The sequence below is a fragment of the Rutilus rutilus genome, assembly GCF_951802725.1.
Source record: "Rutilus rutilus genome assembly, chromosome: 15".
Lineage (NCBI taxonomy): Eukaryota > Metazoa > Chordata > Actinopteri > Cypriniformes > Leuciscidae > Rutilus > Rutilus rutilus.
This window is the reverse complement of record NC_140220.1, coordinates 1,967,428-1,994,927: the sequence shown is the minus strand read 5'-3', so window position 1 is coordinate 1,994,927 and position 27,500 is coordinate 1,967,428. Positions and strand designations below refer to the sequence as shown.

Genomic DNA, 27,500 nt, shown 5'->3' with positions numbered 1-27,500 from the left:
AGTGTGTGTGAGAGAGTGAGTGCGTGTGAGAGAGTGAGTGTGTGAGTGAGCAGAAGAGACTCATTGAAAAAGAAAAAAGAAAAAAAAAACTCGTTTTGTTGTGTTTTCTCTTTAATTGTTTTTTACATTAATGTGTTTTTCCACAGATATGTGAGAATATTCCAGAATGTGGATCTGTCCAGTAACTTCTACTTCAGGTGAGTTTTGATCAGAAGCGTCTTGTCGTTTTCAAGCCCTCTTTTCATACCCATAATGCCCTGGTCTCGCGTAACGTCTCAAATGATTGTGATGGAAATGAGTTCCTCAGATACTCCTCTCTCATGGCCTTACGTGTCCTTTCTTCCCCGCGCTGCTTTCCATTAATCCGGCTATAACGTTTCCTTCATGAAGACGGTCTGTTACTACTTTGATTTTAGAAAAGAAGCGGCTGAAATAGCTTTTCCTCACATATTGAGTAGATTTGAGGTATGATTATTTTAAACATTTCATGGATATTTAAATAATCTATCTAAATAATAATAATAATAAAAAAAAAAATTTCTACCCCCAAAGACTTTAATTAGACTTTAATGAGACCATCTATTCATTTCTGGACTGTAAAAAAAGAGAGGAATTTTTTTTATATATATATATAATAATAATTTATATTTGATCGTACATATGATTTTATATTTTATAATATATTTCTATATTATTTTAGATTTACTTTTAGATTTAATTAAAAAAATTATATACTATTTAGCATTTTATTTCATAGTTTTTTTTAAATATTTATATTTAAATGTATTAAATTTCATAGATTTTATTTATTATTTTTAATTTTATATATTATTTTTAATTGTTTTTATTTATTATTTAATTTATTTACTAAAAATAATTGAATTAATAATTGAATGTCTCAATTTTTTTTGACCTTTTTTTGTTTATTTTCTTGTTATAAGGAAAGGACTTGATTCCAGTTATTTGAAAACATGTTCATCTTTATTCAGTATTATTATTAATACTTTTTTTACCCTGATTTTGAATGTGGATGTGTATAAATGATTATTAATGAGGGCATTAAATGTATTTCATTGACCAAATTCCCTTCTCGTTTCTTTTGCGTCATTAATCCTGTGTTGGTCACATGATGTTCATTAATGCTGAACTCAATAGTGTTACACGTTACAATTCACTGTGACGGTGTTTTTGAAACTACAGTCGTAACAAAGCAGCTTTACAGAAAACGCACGAGTCCATGTTACAATTTACAGTCATCTGTTATCAGAGGAAACTGTCTAAGTTATGTATTTCAGAAATGTACATATACAAAATCACAGTTAGCTAAAAAAAAAGTATTAATTTAAACACTGTAATAATTCAGTGCAGAAACAATGAGCTCACTGAAGTAATGAATACTTGTTTGTTAACAAATGATTATGACATTTAGAAAAATGCAGCATTGGTGTAAAGTCACATGTGAACAACAAGATTACATTAATCACTGCAAATATACAAGATCTCAGTCATTAGGAAACAATGTAACAAATTAGCAAAGTTTTATCAAATCTAAACACATTTGCTTCGGACGTTTTGTTGCATTTGTCATTTACATTTGGGTGTGTGAATGAGACGCCTGAAATAATTGCATGTGAGCGTTGATGAACTCGTGCGAAGTTCATTCAGTGCACTTCATCTCTCAGCAACATCAGCTGTCACCTAGCAACGATGCGTCTGCGTCTGTCACCTAGCAACGATGCTTCTGTCACCTAGCAACGATGCTTCTGTCACCTAGCAACGATACGTCTGTCACCTAGCAACGATACGTCTGTCACCTAGCAACGATACTCTCTGCATCCTCCTCCTGCTCAACCGTAATGAGGAGTGTGGTTATTCTCAGCCCCTTGACCCTTTGACCTTTGACCCTCAGTTACAGCTACGACCTGAGCCACTCGCTGCAGTGTAACGTGACGCTGCTCCAGATGACCTGTGACCCCGGAGAGAGCGGTGGAAGACAGGACAGCTTCGACATCTTCGAGGAGGAGGGGCTTCCCACGCAAGGTGTGTTATTGCATTTACTTTTTTATTGCTTTGCTTTCTTTTTTAATATTATTTCTTTTCTTTTCTTTTTCATATTTTTATATGTAATTTTATATATTTATATGTAAAATTGTATTGTATGTATATATATATATATATATATATATATATATACACACACACACACACACACACACACATATATATATATACACACACACACACACATATATATATATATACACACACACACACACATATATATATATATATATATATATACACACAATAAAACTATTTTTATACACACAATTAAAATTATAATTTAATAATTTTATAATTTTTTATTTAATTATAAATAATTTTATTGTGTGTATATCAGTGTGTGTATATATATATATATATATATATATATGAAATAAATAAAATACAAAATTGAATATACATTAATGTAAAACACAAAAATATAAAACAATTATAATTTAATTAAATTGATTTGTTTTTGAAGTTTTAATTTTTTTTAATATATTTTTTTATTTTATACCCTTCTGCAAAATAGTTCAGATCTACATTTTGTTTTATTTTATTTTATTTATACCCTTCTGCAAAATGCAGTTAAAATCATTGCTTTTTATTTTTTTTTATTTTTTTTTTATTCTGTTTTTAAAGTCTCGAAGGTCTCAAGTCCAGCTTGTTTGGGCCTTTTCTGTTTCTTTTCTAGTTATAAGCAAAGAACTCCAGTTCTTTAATCGTTTAATTGTCAAACTGTTGTGTTTTGTCTTGTGTGTGTGTGTGTGAGTTGGTAATTGCGGTGTTTGTTTCAGTTGTTCACGGCTTCAGTAACGAACCCTACGCTAAGTATGTGTGGAACGTGCGTCTGCTGGAGAAGGTCAAGGACATCGTGCATCCTGATTGGCTGTTGTACATCATCCACGGATTCTGCGGCCAATCCAGTATCCTCTTATATATTTAGTGTGTGTGTGTATTCATCTTTCCTCTATAGGGGTATATTGACTTGTGCATGAGATGAGATGAAGTTGTCGTCACCGTGACCATCTGGCGGGGGTCTATAGTGCATACGGATGCTTTCATGATCCTGGTTCATATAGATGAGCGCCTCTAATTCATTTCATATTAATGCACATGCATGTGTGTTAGTGACTGTGTGTGTGTGAGATAACAAAAATAGAAACAGCGTCCATAAAGTAAAGCAGGTGTGCACAGTGTAGTCCGCTTTGCTGATTCATCATGGGAGAAATCTAGTTTTGCGTTTGCTTTCCATGCATACCATCATACCATGATGCAAACATTTATTTATTTTATACCCTTCTGCAAAATACAGCTAAAACGTACTTAAGTTTTTTTTTTTTCATTATTATTATTTTTATTATATGCCCTTGAGCAAAATACAGTTAAAACATACTCATTTATTTTTATTTATTTTTTATTATATTTTCCTCTTCTGAAAAAGTTAACTTTTTGCTGTCTACTTTTTAATATAATTTAATTCAATTTAATATTTTACATGAAAAAAAATACCATTCTTCAAAATATAGTTATAACTTTTATTTTACTTTATTTTATTTCCTGCTGCAAAATACATATAAACCCTACTTTTTAATGTAATACTCAATTTTTGTTTTATTTTATTATATTTTTTTCTCTTGCTGAATACAGCTAAAACTTTTTACTGTCTACTTTTTAATGTAATTTAATTAAATGTAATAATTTTTCATTTATTTTATTTTTTATTTTATACCCTTCTGCATTAATTTAATTTAATTTTATTTTATTTTATTTTATTTTATTTTATTTTATTTTATTTTATTTTATTTTATTTTATTTTATTTTATTTTATTTTATTTTATTTTATTTTATTTTATTTTTTATTCCCTGCTAAAAAATGCAGCAAAAACCTTTTAATTATTTTGTTTTGTTTTGTTTTGTTTTATTCCCTGTTGCAAAATGCAGCATAAACATTTTAATGAAATTGAATTACATTATTTTTCATTTTATTTTTATTTTTATTTCCTGCTGCAAAACGCAGCTAAAGCCAGCTGGGTCAGGGGGTCAGTCGGCAGAACTGCCTGCTGGTGGTCCTGATTTTGACCTGTTATTTCACCTGTTCCACTGATATGACTGGTTTTTCCCAGAGTTCATGAGGGGCAAAGCTGAACAAAAAAGCGCAGAAACACAAAGAGAGAAATAATCCCCTGGAGAAAGTCTGGCGCTGTTGATTGCCTGTGTCGCTGTAATGGTTTCTGCCACTCCCCCGTGACGAGCCTGTGTTAGGTCAACGAGTTCATGGATGACAGAGGCATTGTGGGAGAACGATATTACATTAGATTTAATAGACAAATGCATTTATAGGAGCAAGACACGAACTGTGAAAAACACAAACACTTGATAAATGAGTATAATGGAGATTATATACAAAAGTTGGGGGTCAGTAAGTTTCTACTAAAACACTTTTGGTCTAATGCATCCTTGCTGAATAAACGTGCAGTAAAGACATTTGCATTTGGAAGATGCTTTTATTTTTTACCTTTATGCATACATACACTACTGCTCAAAAGTAAATAAATTTGATAGAAATTAATACTTGTATTCAGCAAGGATGCATTAAATTGATCAAAGGTGTCAGTGAAGACATTTATAATGTTACAAAAGATTCTATTTAAATTAAAGGCTGTTCTTTTGAACTTTCTATTCAACAAAGAATCCTGAAAAATAAAATATATATCAGTTTCCACAAAAATATGACTGTTTTCAACACTGATAATAATCATAACTGTTTCTTGAGCATCAAATCCTCATATTAGAGTGATTTGTGAAGGATCATGTGACACTGAAGACTGGAGTAATGATGCTGGAAATTCAGCTTTGATCACAGGAATAAATTACACTTTACTATATATTCACATAGAGAACAGCTGATTTACATTAGAATAATATTTCACAATTTTTACTGTATTTTTGACCATATAAATGCAGCCTTGGTGAGCAGAAGAGACTCTTTCAAAAACATTTAAAAAATCTTACCGACCCCAAACTTTTCAACAGTTGTGTACTTGATTAATTGTTGCTCTTCGGTACGAAATTTGGTAAGGGTTTTGGCACTTGCTATATGAACACACAAAAAAATCATGGACATGATTCGAACAGGTTTAATGGTCCTGTAAAGAATAGTCCCACTTGAGCTCCTCGCGGTCTAAAGTGACGCATTGGAAATGAATGGAGACGAGTTTCCTCTAGTGGAAGCGTTTGGTACTGCAGCCGAACACTCACTGAAAGATCATTTATTGAGATATCAACCTCAAATTTGGAACACAACTTGTTTAGATATATGGCTTTAATTCTCTTGCAGTTTTAGAGTAAAACGTGATTTTGAAAATATAGATTTCATATAAAAAGTTAAAATATGTGCATGTTTTCACTTCAGCAATAATCTGCCAAGTGTCGTCTTTGAAGAGATCAAAGTTCAGTCTGTTGCTCGAAAGCATTCAAGATTTACCACAGTGTTAGTTGGAAATTAAATTTTCAGGTCTATGCTCAAAAAGTGAATAATTGGATTATAAATACAACGTAAATATAATTTAGTACATAACATTATTAACATTAATTAACGTTATAATTTATAAAAACATTATCGAACTAAAATATAGTACATTTCATTTCACTGACAAAAAAATAAATAAGAATTTGGTTGTTTCTGACCGACACGCGGAGAGCACCAGAGGGTTAAACGGCTTTATAAACTAAGCTTTAGATGCTGCATGTTGAAATGTGATTTTTTTTGCATGCATTTTGTGTCGTTCTTCCTTAAGCTTTGTTCTTCAGAGTTGTTGATCTACGGTCGGCCGGTGTACGTCACGCTGATCGCTCGCCGCTCCAGCCGCTTCGCTGGGACGCGGTTCCTCAAGCGAGGAGCAAACTGCGAGGTACACACTCCTGACACACCACGTGCTGTTTTTAGTGTGTTTGTCACGTGTGTGTGTTACCCGTCCAACACAAGCTCTGGTTCTGCTGTGTGTTGCTGTCCTGTGTTTATCTGTGTGTGTTCAGCTGGGATTATGTAATGTTCGTTTGCTCTAAAGCTGTCGGCCATTAAAGCTTCACAGGCTTTTATGTGATTTTACTGCTGAGATGCTTTATGATACTTTAGAAAGTGCAGACTGAAAAAGAGTAGATATTGTGCTTATGCAGTATGCTTGTATAAAAATAATTAAAACAATTTTTTTTATTTAAGCGCTTTCTCTGGCCTTTTTTTTTAACTCTTTTTTTATTGTTCCCTTTTTTATATCATTTAATGATTTTTTTTTTTTAAATTCTTTCTTTCTTTTTTTCTGCTGCAAAATTATAAATATAATTTAAATATTTTTTATTTAATGTAGAGCTTTCTCTAGGCCCAAAGTGTTTTTTTTTTGTGTGTGTTTTTGTAAATATCAATACTGTCAAAATGCAGCAAGACAAATGAACAGGGGGTCTAAGAAATAGAGTGAGTGAGTGAGTGAGTGAGTGAGTGAGTGAGTGAGTGAGTGAGTGAGTGAGTGAGTGAGTGTGTGAGTGAGTGAGTGTGAGAGTGAGAGTGAGTGTGAGAGTGAGTGAGTGTGAGAGAGTGAGTGAGTGTGAGAGTGAGTGAGTGTGAGAGAGTGAGTGAGTGTGAGAGTGAGAGTGAAAGTGAGTGTGAGAGTGAGAGTGAGTATGAGAGAGTGAGAGTGAGTGTGAGTGTGAGAGAGTGAGTGTGAGAGAGTGAGTGTGAGAGAGTGAGTGTGAGAGAGTGAGTGAGAGTGAGTGTGAGAGAGTGAGTGTGAGAGAGTGAGTGTGAGAGAGTGAGTGTGAGAGAGTGAGTGTGAGAGAGTGAGTGTGAGAGAGTGAGTGTGTGAGAGTGAGTGTGTGAGAGTGAGTGTGTGAGAGTGAGAGAGTGAGTGGGTGTAGGTGTGAGAGTGTGTGTATGTGTGTGTTTGAGAGAGAGAGAGAGAGAGAGAGAGAGAGAGTGTGTGTGTGTGTGTGTGTGTGTGTGTGTGTGAGTGAGTGAATATGACAGTTGAGATTCAAATTCACGAACATTCCGTCAATGCTAGTCTATGGGATTTTTTTGCCCGCTTTTTCATCCGCTGTGTGAACAGAATACGTGTGCAAGAGAACAATAAATAGAAGCACTTTTTACTGGACAAGCGGCAATAGTTTGAAAACAGCTTTGGTAAGTTTTTAGCTTTACTTCTACTGTACTGTAATGGATTGCATGTGTGTGTTCAGGGCGATGTGGCGAACGAGGTGGAGACGGAGCAGATTATCCACGACGCCTCCGTCATGTCCTTCACTGCGGGCAGCTTCTCCTCCTGTGTTCAGGTCAGAGGTTCGGTTCCTCTACACTGGTCCCAGGACATCTCCACCATGATGCCCAAACCACCCATACGCTGTAAGAGACACTTCCTCTTTATTACCTCATCACTACTTCCTGTTTATCTGCTCAAAACTACTTCCTGTTTATCTGCTCAAAACTATGGGTTGTGTCCCATATGGTGTACTATGCACTATGGGCCAGATTTAGGCTGTGTGTCCACCAAAGTGTTTTTTTTCACGTGGCTGGCGTATTTTTTCAATTGTTTTCAATGGGAGTGCCGCGTTTTTAAAACGCCATGAGCGTAACGAGGTGCTGAGCGATTTTTTTTTTCACGTTGAAGATCTGAGCGCTCAGCGTTTTTTACCGGTCGCCGAGGGTTGAAGAATGTTCAACTTTGGGTAAAACGCAGTGCTCATCACTGTCACTTTTTACCCAACCGTCCAATCACAGTGGAGGAGGGGCGGGACTAATACCACACCGACCAACCGCCACATTCTGCTTGTACAACGTCAACAGACGACGACAACAAGCATAATAACGGAACAAAATAATTTAAAACAAGAGCCAGAGAAAATACGTTACATTGTATCGACATTTTAATATAGAATCAACACAGAAACAAAATGTGTGAAATGAGATACTAGTAACTTTCGCGGATAGTCCATATCATAACAAGCAAAGTGTCTCAACTGAAAAATATGTTGCGCTGCCAAAACGCTCTCAAGCGCACATAGCTAGAGCGCCTAGCGTTTTCAGCTGGCTAAAAACGCTTTGGTGGACACACGTCCTTAGCTTGTGTTTAGCTTGTCAGCACAAACCTTCTTTTTGTGTTAAAAACCTGCTGTCGTGATTTACTAAAGACACACAGTGAAGAATCAGCGATGCATGAATGGAAGGGGAGTATTTAAACTTGAAACTAAAACTGCCAGTAGGGGGCAGTAAATGTCTAAATGAGTAAATCATTGAATCATTCATTTATTCGTTTGATTCGTTCAAACGGCTGATTTGTTCAGGAATGAAGTAAATGGCTCTCTTTATGAACGAGTCATTGAATCATTGGTTCACCTGATTGATTCGTTCAAACGGCTGATTCATTCAGGAAAGAAGTAAATGGCTCTTTTGATGAATGAGTCATTGAATCATTGGTTCACTTGATTGATTCACTCAAAACGCTGATTCATTCAGAAACTAAGCACCGCTGTGTGTTACTCTGAGACACACAACACTTCTGCTCTGGCTTTATACAGCCAATATTGTGTCTAAAATATAACATAATATTAACTTCTTATTTTCTGCGTTTGGACTCATGCTATTCAGGACAAAAACAGCACTCGTGATATTGCTTAACTAAAAAAAAAAACCATATGGGGGCATTTTTCCCCTGATATCTTGAATTTTTGGGTCATTCTAACTGTATTCTATAAGCTTATTTGAATTAATGCATTACATCAACAGCCATATTTGTGATATTTATTGTATATTTAAATACATTTCTGCTATTAATCCCAGATATATGTTAATTCTTAATATTCTAACATATTTCCTACATATTAATATTACCTACATATTTCCTTAATATTTCCTACATAGAATAGACACACCCATCTTAACTATTTCTATATGTCGCTTATCCTGCCCAAAAAGACCATGAACATTACAGGTAACGTAATTAATTTACGTGCATATATCATACAATCTAATCTTGTCCCACTGAACAGTCAAATCTAATATTGGACAAATATGAACTGTACGGAAACATCCTGTCAGGGCCGCAGATGTTATTAAGGATTGGTTAAATTGATATTTTAGAGTTGAGGAACCACGATTTTCCCAGCCCAATTTAACCTCAAAACAGGTTTGCTATTTGCTATTTATGTTTTTTATATGTATTAGCAGAGTCTCATCTTCTCTTGCATTAGTTTTCCCTGCACTGACTCATCTTGTGTCTGCTGAACTCATTTCACCGCTTCTCCTCCAGACCGAGATGACATTTCAAACGCACAGCGTCTCAGGCACACACACGCTGGTCCAGCTGCACGCTGCTTATCTTAGATTGGTTACCGCCAGCGTCCTCGACCTCTCCGCGTGTGTGTGTGTGTGTGTGTGTGTTTGGTTGGTTTGGACGTTTCCGCTTTGAACAAGAGATTCCTGTCCAACACAAATTGTTTTATGCATCAATGCTTTGAAAGCGTTGCAGAGCTGTAGCTTGTTATTGGCAAGTGCCGAATATAGTTTTCAGTAACACTTTATTTCGATAGTCCACTTTAGACATTCTACTAACTATAAGTAACTTTGCAACTACATGTCAACTAACTGTCATTAGAGTATTAGTAGACTGTCTGCTTTATATCTGCTAACTCTTTATTGTGATGATCCCCAACAGATATTCTACTGACTATGAGTATTTTACAACTACAAGTCAACTAATTCTACTAACCTGAACCCTAACACTTAACCATAAACTAACAGTCAACTAACAACAGTCTACTAATACTGTAATGACAGTCTACTAACAGTCTACTAACAGTCTACTAACAGTCTTCTAACAGTCTACTAACAGTCTTCTAACCTGAACCCTAACACTTAACCATATACTAACAGTCTACTAACAGTCTACTAACAGTCTACCAACAGTCTACTAACAGTCTTCTAACCTGAACCCTAACACTTAACCATATACTAACAGTCTACTAACAGTCTTCTAACAGTCTACTAACAGTCTTCTAACCTGAACCCTAACACTTAACCATATACTAACAGTCTACTAACAGTCTACTAACAGTCTACTAACAGTCTTCTAACAGTCTACTAACAGTCTTCTAACCTGAACCCTAACACTTAACCATATACTAACAGTCTACTAACAGTCTACTAACAGTCTACCAACAGTCTACTAACAGTCTTCTAACCTGAACCCTAACACTTAACCATATACTAACAGTCTACTAACAGTCTTCTAACAGTCTACTAACAGTCTTCTAACCTGAACCCTAACACTTAACCATATACTAACAGTCTACTAACAGTCTACTAACAGTCTTCTAACAGTCTACTAACAGTCTTCTAACCTGAACCCTAACACTTAACCATATACTAACAGTCTACTAACAGTCTACTAACAGTCTACCAACAGTCTACTAACAGTCTTCTAACCTGAACCCTAACACTTAACCATATACTAACAGTCTACTAACAGTCTACTAACAGTCTACTAACAGTCTTCTAACAGTCTACTAACAGTCTTCTAACCTGAACCCTAACACTTAACCATATACTAACAGTCTACTAACAGTCTACTAACAGTCTACCAACAGTCTACTAACAGTCTTCTAACCTGAACCCTAACACTTAACCATATACTAACAGTCTACTAACAGTCTTCTAACAGTCTACTAACAGTCTTCTAACCTGAACCCTAACACTTAACCATATACTAACAGTCTACTAATACTCTAATGACAGTCTACTAACAGTCTACTAACAGTCTACTAACCTGAACCCTAACACTTAACCATATACTAACAGTCAACTAACAGTCTACTAATACTCTAATGACAGTCTACTAACAGTCTACTAACAGTCTACTAATACTCTAATGACAGTCTTCTAACAGTCTACTAACAGTCTTCTAACCTGAACCCTAACACTTAACCATATACTAACAGTCAAATAACAGTCTACTAATACTCTAATGACAGTCTACTAACAGTCTACTAACAGTCTTCTAACCTGAACCCTAACACTTAACCATATACTAACAGTCAACTAACAGTCTACTAATACTCTAATGACAGTCTACTAACAGTCTACTAACAGTCTACTAACAGTCTTCTAACCTGAACCCTAACACTTAACCATATACTAACAGTCAAATAACAGTCTACTAATACTCTAATGACGGTCTACTAACAGTCTACTAACAGTCTACTAATACTCTAATGACAGTTAGTTGACACGTAGTTGCAAAGTTACTTATAGTTAGTAGAATGTCTAAAGTGACGAACCATTATCAGTTTAAACTAAAGCTTGGACTGGATATAGTGTTTCTTACAACTTACCAAAGATCCAGTGATCATGGATATTGACATACAGCAGGAATCATGTTTCCTGATATTTATATGAGCCTGATTTCCACGCCGGGGAAATACATAAAGCTAATTTGCCTGTGAACGCTTTATATAAACACACAATATAGGTCTAAATCCAAGTGATCACTCATATCAATGTTATATATCATCATATCGTCCAGCCCTAAAACTTGTGTAGTTTTATGTCAGTGTTTATTTAAAAATGTCCAATTATGCAGAATATACGATGGTAAATATTTAATTGATGTGTTGTCAATACAGTATATAACAATACAATATATAGGGTATAATTTTACCCCATTGTTCAGCATATTGACACAAAATGAAAACTGCAAATCCAGCTTTCCAGTTGTTTCTGTGAATCACAGCGATCCAGTTTGTGTCTCTGTAGCTGTCGGCAGTCTGTACAAATATACCTCATATTTCTTGTCAAATCTAGTTGTACAGTCGATCTCAAAGCCCTTTCTCGTTATAGATGTGTTTTGTGTGTTTTTCACGGCATTCACGCTGAAAACTCAGTCTTTTTGCCACTCAGCGGCCGACGGTGACTCTCTCTAGTCGATCCCTGAATTTTGAAGTAAAGTATTAAGTGTCTTTTAAGACGATCAGATCTGACTGAACTGTTTTTCCTCACTTTTTTGGCAAATTGAACTAATCCTAATAACCCCAATCCAGACTAAAACAGCATGTTGGTCTCGTTTTTTAAAGGGGTGGTATAATGCCCTTTTCACAAGATGTAAAATAAGTCTCTGATGTCCCCAGAGTGTGTATGTGAAGTTTTAGCTCAAAATACCCCACAGATATTTTTATATAGTATGTTAAAATTGTCACTTTTTGAGGGTTAGCAAAAACACACTGTTTTTTTGTGTCTGTCCCTTTAAATGCAAATGAGCTGCTGCTCCCGGCACAGGGGACGGAGCTTCAAGAGCTCTTGTCCTTTTACCTTACACACCCATGCACTGAACATTTCAGAAACTTTTTGCCTTTTATGTAGTCATCTAAGTCATTGATTAGCATATTCTGTCATGATAATCTATAAATCGTGTTCAGGGGGCGGGGTTTATATAAATTTTAGGGTTGGTGATGTCATTAACCCGGGAGGGATGTCGTGTAGTCTCTACCAGCCGTTTGTTGTACTCCTTAAAAAGCGATTTATTTAAAAGCAGATATCTCCCTTTGCTTTGAACTTTGAGCGTCGTAACTTTGCGGATGTTGTTTATGATCAAACAGCAACATTACACACTAACTAAAGTTAGAGAAGTCAAATCATAATCAACCAGCCCTTTAAAATCTTTTTTACCGCAACCAGTTTTCTCCTGTGCATTATATCAAAAATGACCCTCGAACACAACCCAAAGCTCTTATTTAATAAAAATGATATGTGATTTTCTTCATTTCCAGATTCGTAATCCTCTCATCTTTCTAATACGTTATGCAATTTGCCAGACTCAATGTCCTTCTGTCAGAAGATGAGTGTTTGTGAAGAATGTTTTCTGTAATTACTGTAGGTCAGTTTGTTATTGGCTCAAAACACCGTTCGCACAAAGAGCTTCCAACAAGACAACATTGATTTTCTGCTAAACAAAAACTGGAGAAAGGGAGTTACGCAAGGCTCGATACTTGGCCCACTTTCATTGATTGTTTGTGTAAAATAATGAGTCGTGGTTTTTCTCTTTCACCGCTAGCTTGCATCACGCTGACATTTCCATGAGTTTTGTCTGCCCTGCTAGAAGGACTTTTCAGTGAATAAGCATTTGATTACGCCGATTCTGAATGTGCTTTGTGCGGCGTTAATGAATTCATGTAAAAGAGAGATTTGTGTATGCAAGTAAACCTCGCTCTCATAACCTACTTCTAGAAGTGTTTTGTGCTCAAATCTGTTGGTTTGTGACTGGATTGTGGCAGACTTATGACCCACATAGTGATTTAGGTCATATTCTTATTTACATAAGAACTAAATTCATAATTATGAGATTAAACCTAAAAATTATGAGATACTAAGCCACATAATTATGATTAAAAAGTCAAAATTATGTCATTATGCCTTTTTATATTCAGTTATATTCTCGATTTGACAGCGGATGGAAACAAAACTTGAACTGAATTAATCTGAATAGTGACACTATTGTCTTCTACAGAGATGCTTCATAGCTTAATCCAATTTTTTTTCATAATTGATACATTTTTTTAAACAAATAAAAAATGACATTTGTCTTTTTTTAGAGCTGATTAGTAGCAGAAATTAAATTTATTTCATATTCGATGGTCGCATAATTGATTAGTTTCCTGTTTATTACTGTGAAGCTGCTTTGAAACAATCTGTATTGTATAAAGTGCTGTAGAAATAAAGTTGATGACTTTTTATCTCATAAGCTCATAATAATGACTTAGTTGGAGCCTAATTTTTCATAATTCAGATTTTTTATGTCATCTTGTGTGGTGGAAATGGGCGTCCATATATTGAAATTAATAATAATTCTGTATATTTATTTTGCACTGATTGTTTTAAAGTCCCCCTGTGGTGAAAATCCAGCTATTAATGTAGTTTATATGGTGTTTTTAGTATGTTTTAAGAAATCCCAACTTTTCAATGAAAAGTGTTGATTGAATTATTGTCTCTGGCATCAACCGGTCGATACCAACGTTAGACATGATTGATTTGAATGATTTTAACAATTTCTTTTATTTATTTTTAATCCCACATACAGCTAAAGAGTATTTTATAGAGTTGCCTATACAGTTGTACCGAATCGAACCTTTTTATAAGCTGAATTTCTTTAAATGCTTCATTGTGATTTGCATCTGCCATGAAATATTAAACATACTGTTGTATTGCGAACCCCATTTTCATGTGTATTTTCATGTACACTACCATTTTTAACGTCAAAATGTTTTTGAAAGAAGTCTCTTCTCACCAAGGCTGCATTTATTTAATCAAAAATACAGTTTTTTAAAATATTTTTTTTATTTTATATTATTATTATTAGTTTAAAATAACAGTTTTCCATTTTAAAATGGCATTTAAAAGCTGATATGGAAATCAGCTCTTTATGACAGGGTTCGTACAAGGTGCTTGAAGTGCTTGAATTTGACGTTTTGAAATGTAAGTCCTGGAAAACCCTTGAAAACAGACATTTATGAAGAAGTATTTGAAAAGTGCTTGAATTATGTGAAATTAGTGTAATATTTTTGTTGATAAAACAATCTTTACACACAAAATCAACGCTGCAGTCCGTCTAATGCAGTCCGTTTCTGCGTTTTCTCATTCAAGCAGATTAGAGCTGTGAGTAGAAATAGATGGCCTTCGACTGAACTCATTTGCTTTAAAAATGACTCATGGTTTCATGTCATCTTCGTAACATCTAGACCAAACACTCTTCGTGATGGTGAATAGGCCTGGAAGTTGGTCACCTGGAAGTAAAGCTTTAGTGTAAGACACGCAACAGGAACGAGCGCAATGGACAATGAAAATTGGCAAATTGGTAACATGCCAAAACACAGACCAAAACAATAACACACATTCCAGCCTGGAAACACACATTTCAAAGTAAAATAACTGGCTGTAGAAGTGTTTTCAGAGAAACGAGTGTGTGAACTCGGCATGTTTCCTCAATATATGAAGAGTTTGGTTCCAAAATGCGATAAACGGCATTTAAAAAAATTAATTGAGTTCCCGCAAAAATCAGTATTGTATCTGGTCGGTATTGAAAAGTCCATTTTAAATTTGACGTAAAATGCGATATCCGCTGTGTTATTCTGTCATGTTTTCTCCCTTTCTTTCCAAACCGTGACAAACGCCAGTCTCTCTTCTCTGCAGAGTGCGATACATCCGCTCAACCAATCACAGCGCACCATTCCACGCATTGTAAACAGTAACGGCAGCTGTCACGTTGACCCCAGGGGATCTTTTGAAAAACTTTCAATTGTTTTACTCAAAAGTCAACGAAAGCTGAGCAGGACCAAGCCATTTTACAGCTGATCGACGTCAAAAAAGTTCAGGAGGAATTTCCTAGCGATGGCTGACTGAATGTATGTTTAGTCCAGTATTAATAAGATTAGTATTCAGAGGCTGTCATATGTGGATCAACTTACTTTTTTATGTGTATTTTCAACTGTTAAAATATGAAAAATAACGTTTACATTGATTCAATGGATTAATTGCATTTTGGAGAAGAAAAAAAAAAGAGTCACGAATTTATTGCATTTTGGGGAAAAAATAATCCCTTTTTATAATAAAACTTTGAAAATCTAAATCTGATTTCTTTTAATGTTATTATAACCTAAAGATGCTACGTGAAAGTTTGAAACAGAAAATAGTGGTTTTCATCTTGCCACTTTCTTGGTAAAGAAAACACATTTTTACTCAAATTAATCAAAATGGATTTATCGCGTTTTGGAACCAAACTCTTCATATGCAAACATTGGTATTATGGTATTTTTATGCTTTAGTGGAGTGAAAAACCCTCTAACCTGCTCTTGTCTCGTTCAGTGGACCAGGCCGACCCGTACGCTCATGTCGCGGCTCTTCACTTCGACCAGATGCTGCAGAGGTTCGGATCGCCCATCATCATCCTCAACCTCGTCAAGGTGAGACTGCGTCTGTGTAAACGTGCGAATAACTTTGATATTGTTAGTATACATAATTTATTAGAAAAATCACGAGTATCAAATATGATCATCAGGCTTTTGAGGAAGGTTTATTGGTTTGTTTGTTTTAGGACAATTAGAGGTTTTTTTTTTGCAATGTGAGTCTCTTCTGCTCACCAAGACTGCATTTATTTGATCAAAAATACAGTAAAAATTGTGAAATATTATTCCAATGTAAATCAGCTGTTCTCTATGTGAATATATAGTAAAGTGTAATTTATTCCTGTGATCAAAGCTGATTTTTCAGCATCATTACTCCAGTCTTCAGTGTCACATGATCCTTCAGAAATCACTCTAATATGAGGATTTGATGCTCAAGAAACATTTATGATTATTATCATTGTCATATTTATGTGGAAACTGTGATGCATTTTATTGTTTAGGATTCTTTGATTAATAGAGATTCATTTGTTTTAAAAATAAAATCTTTTATAAGATTATAAATGTCTTTACTGACACGTTTGGTCCTTCGATGCATCCTCTCTCGGATGAAAGCATTCATTTCTTTGAAAGCTCCCTCAAATCTTACTGACCTCAAGCTTTTATCTAATGCACTTCTATAAAAACACCACTGACCGCACACACACACACACTTGAACAAATGCACACACACACACACTCCTGCTAACCTACACACAGTCTGATGTGTGTGTGTGTGTGTGTGTGTGTGTAAATGTCTCGTCTGGCTCACGTTGGCTTTCAGGAACAAAGACCCAGATCTCCTTGGCCCAGGCTGATCCACACACACGTGATGTCCGTGTGAAGGCCATGTGTTCAAGAGTTTAACACACAGTTGTGCCTGACGGGTTTGAAACACATGTGCATGTGTGTTCAGAGTGTGTGTCTCCGTCTGGATAAAAGCATGTGACAAAAGATCTTTAATGACCCAAATGAGGCGAATTACATGCTAAGAATGCTGTCTAATTAACTCCACACGCTCGTTTAGTGTGCGGGAACATGTGGTCGTCACACGTGTGTGTGTGTGTGTGTGCGCGCGCTTGTGAGTGCATTGAGCTCCAGCTCAAACTGTCTGTGTGTGTGTTTGTTTGTGAGTGCATTGAGCTCCAGCTCAAAGTGTGTGTGTGTGTGTGTGTGTGTGTTCCACTGGCCTCCAGTAGAGAGTGTGTGTCAGCACTGTGATGATGATGATGATGTGGGAGGCAGACGGCATTGTGGGCCGCAGGAGGAATCGGACAAACGCAGAATGATTTCCAAGAACGCTGGAGTCGTTTAACAGCACGTGCAAAAGTGGCCCAAGGATTGAGTGTGTTTGAGTGTGTGTGTTTCTGCAGTGTGTGTGTGTGTGTGTGTGTGTGTTTATGCCGTGTGTGTTGTACTCGTCTTCATGTTGGATTAGTCATGAGTCTGCATCCACATCATGTGCTCCGCTGCTCATCTCTGATGTTCTCCAAACACACTCCTCGTATTATCACAGTTCATATATGACTCATATAGTGTGTGATATAGCGAGAAATATGCAAATATGTATATGCACGAACTGTAAGATGAAATTTTGATGCTTGTAATGTAAATCAGTGAGATCTTTATAACAGGAGAGCAGATGCTTACATTCATGTAAATGTCAATAATACGTCTTAGTAAGATCATATTTAAATGCTTAGTTTTATGATCAAAACATATAATACAATACAATGATGATTTTTCTAATAAATGATGTCTGATAATCAAGTAAAGCTGCTTCACTGCAGTTTAAATACTACTAACAATATCAAAGTTATTCTAAGTTTACTTGATATAAATACAAAACGAGCTGAAGGAGGAGGTCTGTACAATTATACTAAAAGACTTTTACTTGATAAAAGTCTAAATCAATCAGACCTTAGAAATTCATGTAGAATATAATACAGCAGGATTTATAGGGTTAATTCTGATTTATTTTATTTAATAATTTTGTTAATCTGTTATTTAAGTAAAATATATTTAACATATTTATTCATTTTATATAGGCCTATATATATATATATAACAGTAAAACCTGTGCATTTGCTCATCCATGAACATGATCTCTGCCCGAGGAGAAGACGAAACTCCCATGATCCCACACTCATTCACTGCTGTTCTTTTGAACCTTCTATTCATCAAAGTATCCTGAAATAAAAATGTCAATAACTGTTTTCATTAATAATAATCATAAAGCATCAAATCATCATATTAGAATGATTTCTGAAGGATCATGTGACACTGAAGACTGGAGTAATGATGCTGAAAATTCAGCTTTGATCGCAGGAATAAATTACACTTTACTATATATTCACATAGACAACAGTTATATTAAATTATAATAATATTTCACAATTTTACTTTATTTTTTTTTATTTTTTTAATCAAATAAATGCAGCCTTGGTGAGCAGAAGAGACTTCTTTTAAAAACATTAAAAATCTCACCGATCGAAAACTTTTGACTGGTAGTGTGTGTGAGTAAGCGACATCTAGCGTCCAAACTTGCACACTCTGCCTTTAAACATAAAAACTTTAAGTAGAAAGACTGAAAAAGTATTTTATACTCCAAAAATACTTTAATTAATGTGTTTAAAAATACCTCTAAAATGCATTTTATATTATATAAAAGCTTTAAGTAAAGTGCTACTCAAATATCTAAAAATTCTTAAATCGAGATACATTTGCTTGAGCAGCGAAATGACTTAAGAAAGAATTTCTGTAAGCATGATTTTTTTTTAAGTAGTAAATAGTATGAAATTGTATTTTATACTCTTTTTACTTAATATTTATACTTTTATACAAAAATACTTGAGTATTTGCAACGGTCTGTTGTTCCCAAAGGTTTGCTCCTGTTGTGTATGCCACAGTTTAGTAGAAAGACTGAAATAGTATTTTATACTCCAAAAATGCTTTAATTAATGTGTTTAAAAATACCTCTAAAATGCATTTTATATATATAAAGTGTTACTCAAATATCCATTTTTTTTTAAATCAAGATACATTTACTTGAGCAGCGAAATGACTTAAGAAAAAAATTCTGTAAACATGCATTTTTTAAGTAGAAAGACTTGAAATATAATTTTATACTCTTTTTACTTTATTTTTATACTTTTATACAAAAATACTTGAGTATTTGCAACGGTCTGTTGTTCCCAAAGGTTTGCTCCTGTTGTGTATGCCACAGTTTAACTGCATGTTTGTCAACCAGATGTGAGCAGATTTAGTCAGTGTGAAGTGTTGTGATCAGTGTAATAATGGTTGGTTTGGTGATCTTGATTCGTCCAGAAGCGAGAGAAGAGGAAGCATGAGAAGATCCTGAGCGAGGAGCTTTACCCCGCCGTCACCAACCTCAACCAGTTCCTCCCGCCGGAGCACAGCATCGAGTACATCGCCTGGGACATGGCCCGATACACCAAGAGGTGCGCATGGCTGGCGTTATTTGATCAAACATACAGTCAAAATTGTGAAATATTATGTTGGCTTGACAAAGTATCCCTTCCTACAATCACCAAACTCGGCTCAGACCTTCGGGTTGCTAAATCTTTTCTAAATGATCCGACATACGGTTTTCGATAAGTCCCATAGACTTTCATTGAGGGGGTCAAAACTTTAATACGAGAACTCTAATAGTATTTAAGCTTCATCCTCTATGCATCTATCACTAGGAGAGCCTAACAACTAGCTTAGGACATGCTAGCAACCTGTTAAATCATGTTAGCGACATGTTAATTCAAGTTAACAACATGTTCAAACATGTTAGCAAAATGATAATGCATTCTAGCAACTTGATAAAACCTGCTTGCAACATGCTATTCATCTTAGTAACATGTTAATTATGTTAGCAACATGTTAAAACATGTTAGTAATGTGCTAATCATGCTAACAACATGTTAAACATGCTACCAGTGTGTTTAATCATGCTAGCAACTTGATAGCAATGTGTTAATCATGGTAGCAACATTTTAAAAATGTGTTAGCAATGTGCTAAATCATGCTAATAACATGTTAAAACATGTTAGCAATGTGTTGAATCATGTTAGCAAAATGCTAATCATGTGTTCAACATGGTAAAACATGCTAGCAACGCGTTAAATCATGTTAGAAACATCAAAACATGCTAGCAACGCGTTAAATCATGTTAGAACCGTGTCAAAACATGCTAGCAATGTGTTAAATTATGTCAGCAAAATGTTAAATCATGTGTAAACATGCTAGCAACTTTTTATTGACTTTCTCTGAATAAAACCTTCAATGGTGAATAGAAAGTTCAAAAGAAGACATTATGACACCTTTGATCAATTTAATGCGGACTTGCTGCATAAAAGTATTCATTTCTAGACATTTTCTTATACTTTTGAGCAGAAGTGTATATATGCATATATTTACAAAATAAATAAAATCATCTTCCAAATGCAAATGGAGCCGCAAAATTAGAAGAACAATTACTTTCAGTCTCCAGCCAAACATCTGATGGAAAAGTAGTTTCGGTCACACTTTATTTTAAGTTGTCAGTGTGTTTTACAGTGATTTTACTGTATTTTAAGTTACAGTGTATTTATATATTTAAGTACTGCGTAATTACAGTTAACTACATGTACTTACTATAGGGTTAGGGTTTGGTTGAGGGTTAGTTGCATGTAATTATGCATAATTTACTGTTATTACTACGGTAAGTACATGTAACGTAACAAGGACGCTGTAAAATAAAGTGTTACCGTAGTTTCTGTAAGGATCTTATGGTTGTGTAACAGGAGTAATGTCCTCATCCTCCGTGCGCTCGAGGTTATTCTCTCTGTTTCTTCTGTCCTGTGCAGTAAACTGTGTAACGTGTTGGACCGCCTCAGTATGATCGCGGAGAATGTGGTGAAGAGGACGGGCTTTTTCGTTAATCGACCCGACTTCTACTGCCACACGATACGCCCTGATGAAAGGTGAATGTTTGTTTAACATGAGAATCATTCTAGTCCACAAAAGCAAAGCGTGTTTCAGCAAGATAAAATTCAAACTTTACTCAACCATAATTATAATACATTATAAATGTGGTTACAATTATTCACGAGATCATAAAATGCATAATTTATCTGTTAAAAATAATTCTATAATGCATTATGTAAATAAAAGCTTTAAGTAAAGTGTTACTCAGATATCCAAAAATTCTTAAATCAAGATACATTTACTTGAGCATCGAAATGACTAAAAAATAAAAGATCAAAATGAAACTTTTTAGCTTGAAACAAGTAAAAATATCTTATTGCTTCTCAAGTAAATGTATATTGATTTAAGAAAGTTGAGATATTTGTGCTAGAAAACAAGACAAAAAGACCAGAAAGTACCTCATGTTTTTGCAGTGCAATGTTATGTATATAATAATGAATGTCAGACTCATTTAAATTCACATAGAAATGCCCTCAGAAAACACACAGTGTTGCCAGACGTCCGCTGAGCGCGTTTGCTGCACGCACATCATTTGCATCAAATCTGTGGGAATATTGTGCACATGTTTCCCACAGGGGTTTATCAGAAGTGTTTGTAAGTTTGAATAGTTTTCCATTAGTGACAGTACTTTTTTCACTGCTAAAAAGCTGCAAACTCCTAGAAATCAATGGTTTTTATTTCACATGAAGATAGAATCTGCTTCTGCAAAGCCATGATGCTCAAAACACTCAATCAATCAATCAATCAATGAAAGAGCGAGGTGTGGCATAATAGATCATCTCAATCTCAATTTATTTATAAAGCACAATAAAAACAACGGTGGTTGACCATTGTGCCGAACAATATCATAAAAAAAAAAAAAAAATCATAAAACAATAAGACACTATACACAATAAATTAAAAAAAACATTTGAAACCTAGCCTTCTGGAAAAGATGGAGACCAATGGACTGCAGTGCTTTCTGTTTTAATGTTCCTCTTCCAGGGAAACCGTATGAATCCAGATGATCTCCACATGAATGTGTGTACAGTGCTTCAGTGCTCTATTTCTGTCCTCACATAAGAGCTCAGAAAGGTTGCGACCTCCCGTCTGAGTCACAGCTGAAGTAAATGCAGCACTTTTGTTGTTTTCCAGCACTTGTTGCTGTAGATCCTCTGATGGTCCACGTGATGAAGCACTGATTCACTGTCATAACCGTAGCAACATGAGCGTATGTCCTGAGGTGCAGGTCTGATGGAGACGTTTGCATCAACAGAGGCTTCGTCTGCATTAATCCGGATACGTTTGATAACGGCGTTTTCGTTTAAAAACGCTCTCCGTCCACACTAGCATTTTCTGGAAAATGCCTGAAAACACTAAATTCACCTTTATTCATATATATATAAAAGCTCACTGAGATGATACAGGCGAAAAAATAAAAATAGTTATCGCACAATTCTTCTGACAGGATCACTTTATTTAGCAGAATATCTCCTCATTCACTGATGGTCCAGGTCACACTCACTCACTATTATATGTTTGGTGTAAAAAGCTAAAACTGTTAGTCGCATGTTTCACCGCAGGACAGCAAATGTGCGTAAATTCTGTCATCTTTGCAGGACTGTGATATGAAGAGTGTGAAAAGAAACATATTTTAGCAACTGTGTGAAAGTGAAAAGGCACAATACCGGTATAATATCTATTGGTACAATATGTGTCACATGACTAAATTTACGTCATTGTTTTGACAGTCCACACTACAACACGAGAACAGCATTTACATATTCATTGTTTTCAAAAAGCTTCGTTTTCATGAATAAAAACGCAGTCTCAGTGTGAACAGAAGACAAAACAGAGAGAAAAAGATGCGTTTTCAATGAAAACGTATTAGTGTGGACTAACTTTATCTGGACAATAACTTTATTCTAGAGCTTCTGTAAAGCCTGAACAATCTCTGTTACTGTAATCTCCTGTTATCACTGTAAAGCTGCTTTGAAACAGTCTATATTGTTAAAAGCGCTGTATAAATGAAGATGACTTGACTAGTGTGGACAAGGCCAGGCTCTCATCAGACTGTCTTTTGTCGTTCAGGTGGGGAGATCTGGGAGGGAAAGTCACACCGAATGGCAGAGTACAGGTTTGTCAACACAATCTCCAGTCCAAAGTTCCCACTCTCGGCATCAACACTGCTCCATATCGGCTCTCAGTCGGGTCCACTCTGAAACAAAGTGCTCATTTGACTGGCATATTAAAACACCAGTCTCACTTTTCCTGGTTTTATGTCGTTGTTTAGATGTAGATGCATTAAAAGTGGTGGTTGTCAAAGATTCAGTGCTTTATAAAATTCAGCAAAATATTTGTATGATTGTTTGCATTGGTCTTTATTAGGGGTGTAAAGACGAGACTATATTTTAACACTGTTACTATGAAAATCCAGCTTTTAATGTTGTTTATGTGTCTATGTGGAGTTTTTAATATGCTTTAAGACAAAGCATGTGTAAGTTCATAAGTCGACACCATTGCTGAGTATTTCCTCCTTAAAACTGCAGTGAACCAAAGACAGTCTCAAAAACACGCTTTGAAATCGCTGGTGTTTCTGACGTCACAAACTACCTTGTAACCAATCAGATCAACGTGTGATCGTCAACCAGTGGATCTCTGAGCTGAGTGAGTGAGTGGAGGCGGGGCTCATTTGCATATTCATAAAACCGCGCATACAGTGCTTAATTTGTAAAGTGGGAGGTCCCGGAGCGCAGAGGGGGGGTGGATCCGGCGACTCAAAACGGGGGTTGGAGGTAACGGAACAAAATAAATAAATAAATAAATAAATAATTACACTGCCTACGTAGCTTCTCTGCAGGGACAGCGCCAGAGAATTTTTAACGCATGTGCTGAGTGAGTGCTAGATCATTGACGGGGTGCTGCGCAAAACTTGCCCACTAAATATTTAATATTCAGTTAGGCTTATGATCACAATTAAAGTTTTAATTTTATTAAATTGAACAAGCGCAACATTCAGCATTCAATCAAATATTCTAAAAGATGTAGGCTATTATTAATAATAATGTTATTTCAACACAATATCTCGTTATTTCGAAATAATATGTGTGCGTGCATCTGTAAATCCGGTGACGCGTGTATTGATTTTTATTAATAAACAAGTGTTTTCTCTAAAAGTGTCGACTCGGCTGCAAAATGAAGTTGACGATCGCCATCTCCGTGTGAACGCGCTTATAGAGAAGTGCACATAAATAAGCCTAATGGATTACATAATCAGAGAGTAGCCTTTTTCTTTTTTCATTTTGAATTATTTCGTTTAAAGACATTTCAAGCTTTGTGTATTTGATGTATTTGTCATGTCTGTGTGAGGCATACACTGAGTTTCGTTAAGTTAGGATGTGCTCCCGTTCACGTGCGATGCATGAGCGCGCGGGCGCCTCCGTTATATTTGTTTCGTATTAATTTAATACAGACAATTGGTTGATGAAAAATTGATTAAAATTAAGATACAATTTATACAAAACGAAATTCACTTTAAAGAAAGGCTTTCTACAAAACAACTTCAACTTCAACGGTCAAAATCATGTCTGACACGCTCCATGTCTCATATTGCACATCCTATCTATACTCGGTCGTGCTGTTCACTTTTCATAAATCAACATAAATGAAAAAAAAAAAAAAACATTATAATATTTTAACAAATATTAAACTAAATGCGCTTTTTTAATGGCTACAACAGTATAGTAGGCCTATACTCTCTATTTGTACAAATTTCTGCACATTAATTTAATTCTGAATTTTGCACACAATTTGAAAGGCATTTGTTCAAATCAAGTTCACGGATAATTGTGCGTGCATTTATTAATCATTATGATACTAAAATCCTAACAAATAGGCTATGCTATGTACAAAAAAATCAGATGAGCCCATAATATGAACGCATTTACACGTTAAGCATTTTCCTCCCATATAACCATTATAAGAAAGCTTAATGTGGCTTAATGCAGATTAGAATGTCCCCTTATTATGTCGAAATAACGAGATATTATGCCGATACTAGGCTACTACTGTGTCCACCGTGGTCTCCTTTTTGATCAGCAGAAACGATTTTTGCTTGTTTGGGATCTGACTGTCCAGCGTATTTGAAAAAGTTAAGCAAACTTTCCTGTCTTTTTGACATTTTTTCCCTGAGTGAAACGATCGAGGCTAACAGCAATCTCGACTCGTACAACAAGCGCGCAAATCATGTGTCACAAATATTGAACACTACACAAACAGTAATTTTATTTTATTTCATTTAGGCAATTCATTTTAGTGACACAGGAGGTGCCGGATCCAATAAAAAAGGTTCCGGATCCAATGTCGGAGGTGACGGAACATGTTCCGGCGTGTTCCGGCTCAAATTAAGCCCTGCGCGCATATTAGATGAGGCAAGGGTGTCACGTTACATTCAAGATATTTGAAGACTTGAAGACATCTTTTCAAGGAAAAAAACTTTAAATTTGTGATTTTTGTGATTTAAAGATGAGCTTTGAGCGATACAATTATTGACTACAGGTGGACTTTAATATCGCAAGATATAAAAACTTTTGTTTTAAGAGATATCTGCCTTTGTTTACTAGGTGCTGAAAAGATTCACTTCTGCCTTTTTTCTTTTTCTTTGACACATTTCAATTCTGTTATTAAATACGCAGTTTTTATTTTAGGTGTAGATTCATTAAACATGGTCGTTTGGGAACATGCAGGAATATCTACCTAACGACCCGTCTGAACTATTATAAAAATTCAACAAGTTATTCTTTATCATTTTATAAATTCCATTGTTGGTTTCCCCTTGTTTTGATATATTTAGAAAATAAAAATAGTATTTAATGCCTTTTTAATCTTTAATGGCTTTTTAAAAAACTGTTTTCCATAAATGTATTTGTACATTTTGGTAAACGCTGTGGTTTTTAATCACATTTGAATTACATTTAAAATGTACATTAAATGCAAAGTGTACAATTTCTCCAGCTTTGTCGATATTTGAATAGCAGAATGATTGTTTTCTGACAGTTCTTCTGAACACACCCCTCTCCGGTCAGTCATTGGTCAGCCAAACAGATAGCCCCGCCTCAAACTCACGTGATTGGTTGAGCCTGTTGTCTTATAGTGAACATTAAACTGAACACCAGAAACAAAACATCACACATAACAGATGTGTGACTCAAGTCTGTTATCATTTTTACACTACGATTCAAAACTTTGGCCTTGGTAAGATTTTATAAAGTTTTGAAAGAGCCTCTTCTGCTCACCAAAGCTGCATTTATTTGATCAAAAATACAGTAAAAATTGCCAAATATTATTCCAATGTAAATCAGATGTTCTCTATGTGGATATACAGTAAAGTGTAATTTATTCCTGTGATCAAAGCTGAATTTCCAGCATCATTACTCCAGTCTTCAGTGTCACATGATCCTTCAGAATCATTCTGATATGATGATTTGATGCTCAAGAAACATTTATGATTATTATCAGTGCTGAAAATGAATTATTGTGTGTTATTTTTTGACAGACCGGTGTTTTGAGGACGAACTGTGTGGACTGTCTGGATCGCACCAACACGGCCCAGTTCATGGTGGGTAAATGTGCTCTGGCGTACCAGCTCTACGCTCTCGGGATGATCGACAAGCCCAAGCTTCAGTTCGACACCGACTGCATCAGGTACCCGTGCACACCTACATCACACTCAGGGTTTGAAATCAACCTTTTCACTCACCGGCCAATTTGGCTACTAAATCTTTAAATTACCGGACATTCAAAACTTCTACTAGCCAAATAAAGAAGACGAAAGAAAACAGATTATTTACGTCACAGCTTACAGGACAAAGAACATCAAAGAAATTATGTTGGAAAATAACAAAGTCTTTTCTGTTCACCAAATGTGTTTTAATCTTCGCTGTTGCTTCAGTGCAAATGAACAAACGCGCTGTTATTTGTTGTGTAGTGAAGTGTGTGTTCAAGTAAGCCATATATGAGCAGATTCTGCGCAATACACTGTATTTAATATATCATGATGACTCACGAGTATTTGCACTGAATCTGTGCAGATGTGAGACACGAACTTCCCCGGCAAAGTGAGTAAACAGAAGTAACTCGCCAAATTGTCTAGTGATTTGACAGCGTTTCCCGCCACAGTTGATTTTTACTGCATTTGGCGTGTGTTAAAGGGCTGGCTGATTATGATTTGACTTTTCTAACTTTAGTTAGTGTGTAATGTTGCTGTTTGAGCATAAACATTAGCATAAACATAGCTCATTTGCATTTAAAGGGACAGACACAAAACGGTGTGTTTTTGCTCACCCTCAAAAAGTGACAATTTTAACATGTTATATAAAAATATCTGTGGGGTATTTTGAGCTAAAACTTCACACACACACACTCTGGGGACATCAGAGACATATTTTACAGCTTGTGAAAAGGGCATTATACCACCCCTTTAATTTCAAACCCTGATCACACTAGTCAGCCAGATGTTGACATCA

General features: G+C 35.4%; 2 protein-coding genes across 2 annotated transcripts in view; one reads left to right on the top strand and one right to left on the bottom strand.

Annotated features, from left to right (window-relative positions):
- The window catches only part of ctsbb (cathepsin Bb), a 214,730-nt gene that overhangs the window by 107,733 nt on the left and 79,497 nt on the right, over window positions 1–27,500 (bottom strand). The window lies entirely within an intron of this gene.
- The window catches only part of fig4a (FIG4 phosphoinositide 5-phosphatase a), a 79,664-nt gene that overhangs the window by 16,201 nt on the left and 35,963 nt on the right, over window positions 1–27,500 (top strand). The window contains exons 6-15 of the mRNA XM_084432342.1: window positions 147–197; window positions 1,910–2,040; window positions 2,844–2,972; window positions 5,860–5,960; window positions 7,279–7,441; window positions 15,944–16,041; window positions 19,348–19,481; window positions 20,877–20,993; window positions 23,068–23,113; window positions 26,531–26,679. Coding sequence (XP_084288468.1) covers window positions 147–197; window positions 1,910–2,040; window positions 2,844–2,972; window positions 5,860–5,960; window positions 7,279–7,441; window positions 15,944–16,041; window positions 19,348–19,481; window positions 20,877–20,993; window positions 23,068–23,113; window positions 26,531–26,679 — 1,119 coding nt within the window. The remainder of the gene's footprint in view (window positions 1–146; window positions 198–1,909; window positions 2,041–2,843; window positions 2,973–5,859; window positions 5,961–7,278; window positions 7,442–15,943; window positions 16,042–19,347; window positions 19,482–20,876; window positions 20,994–23,067; window positions 23,114–26,530; window positions 26,680–27,500) is intronic.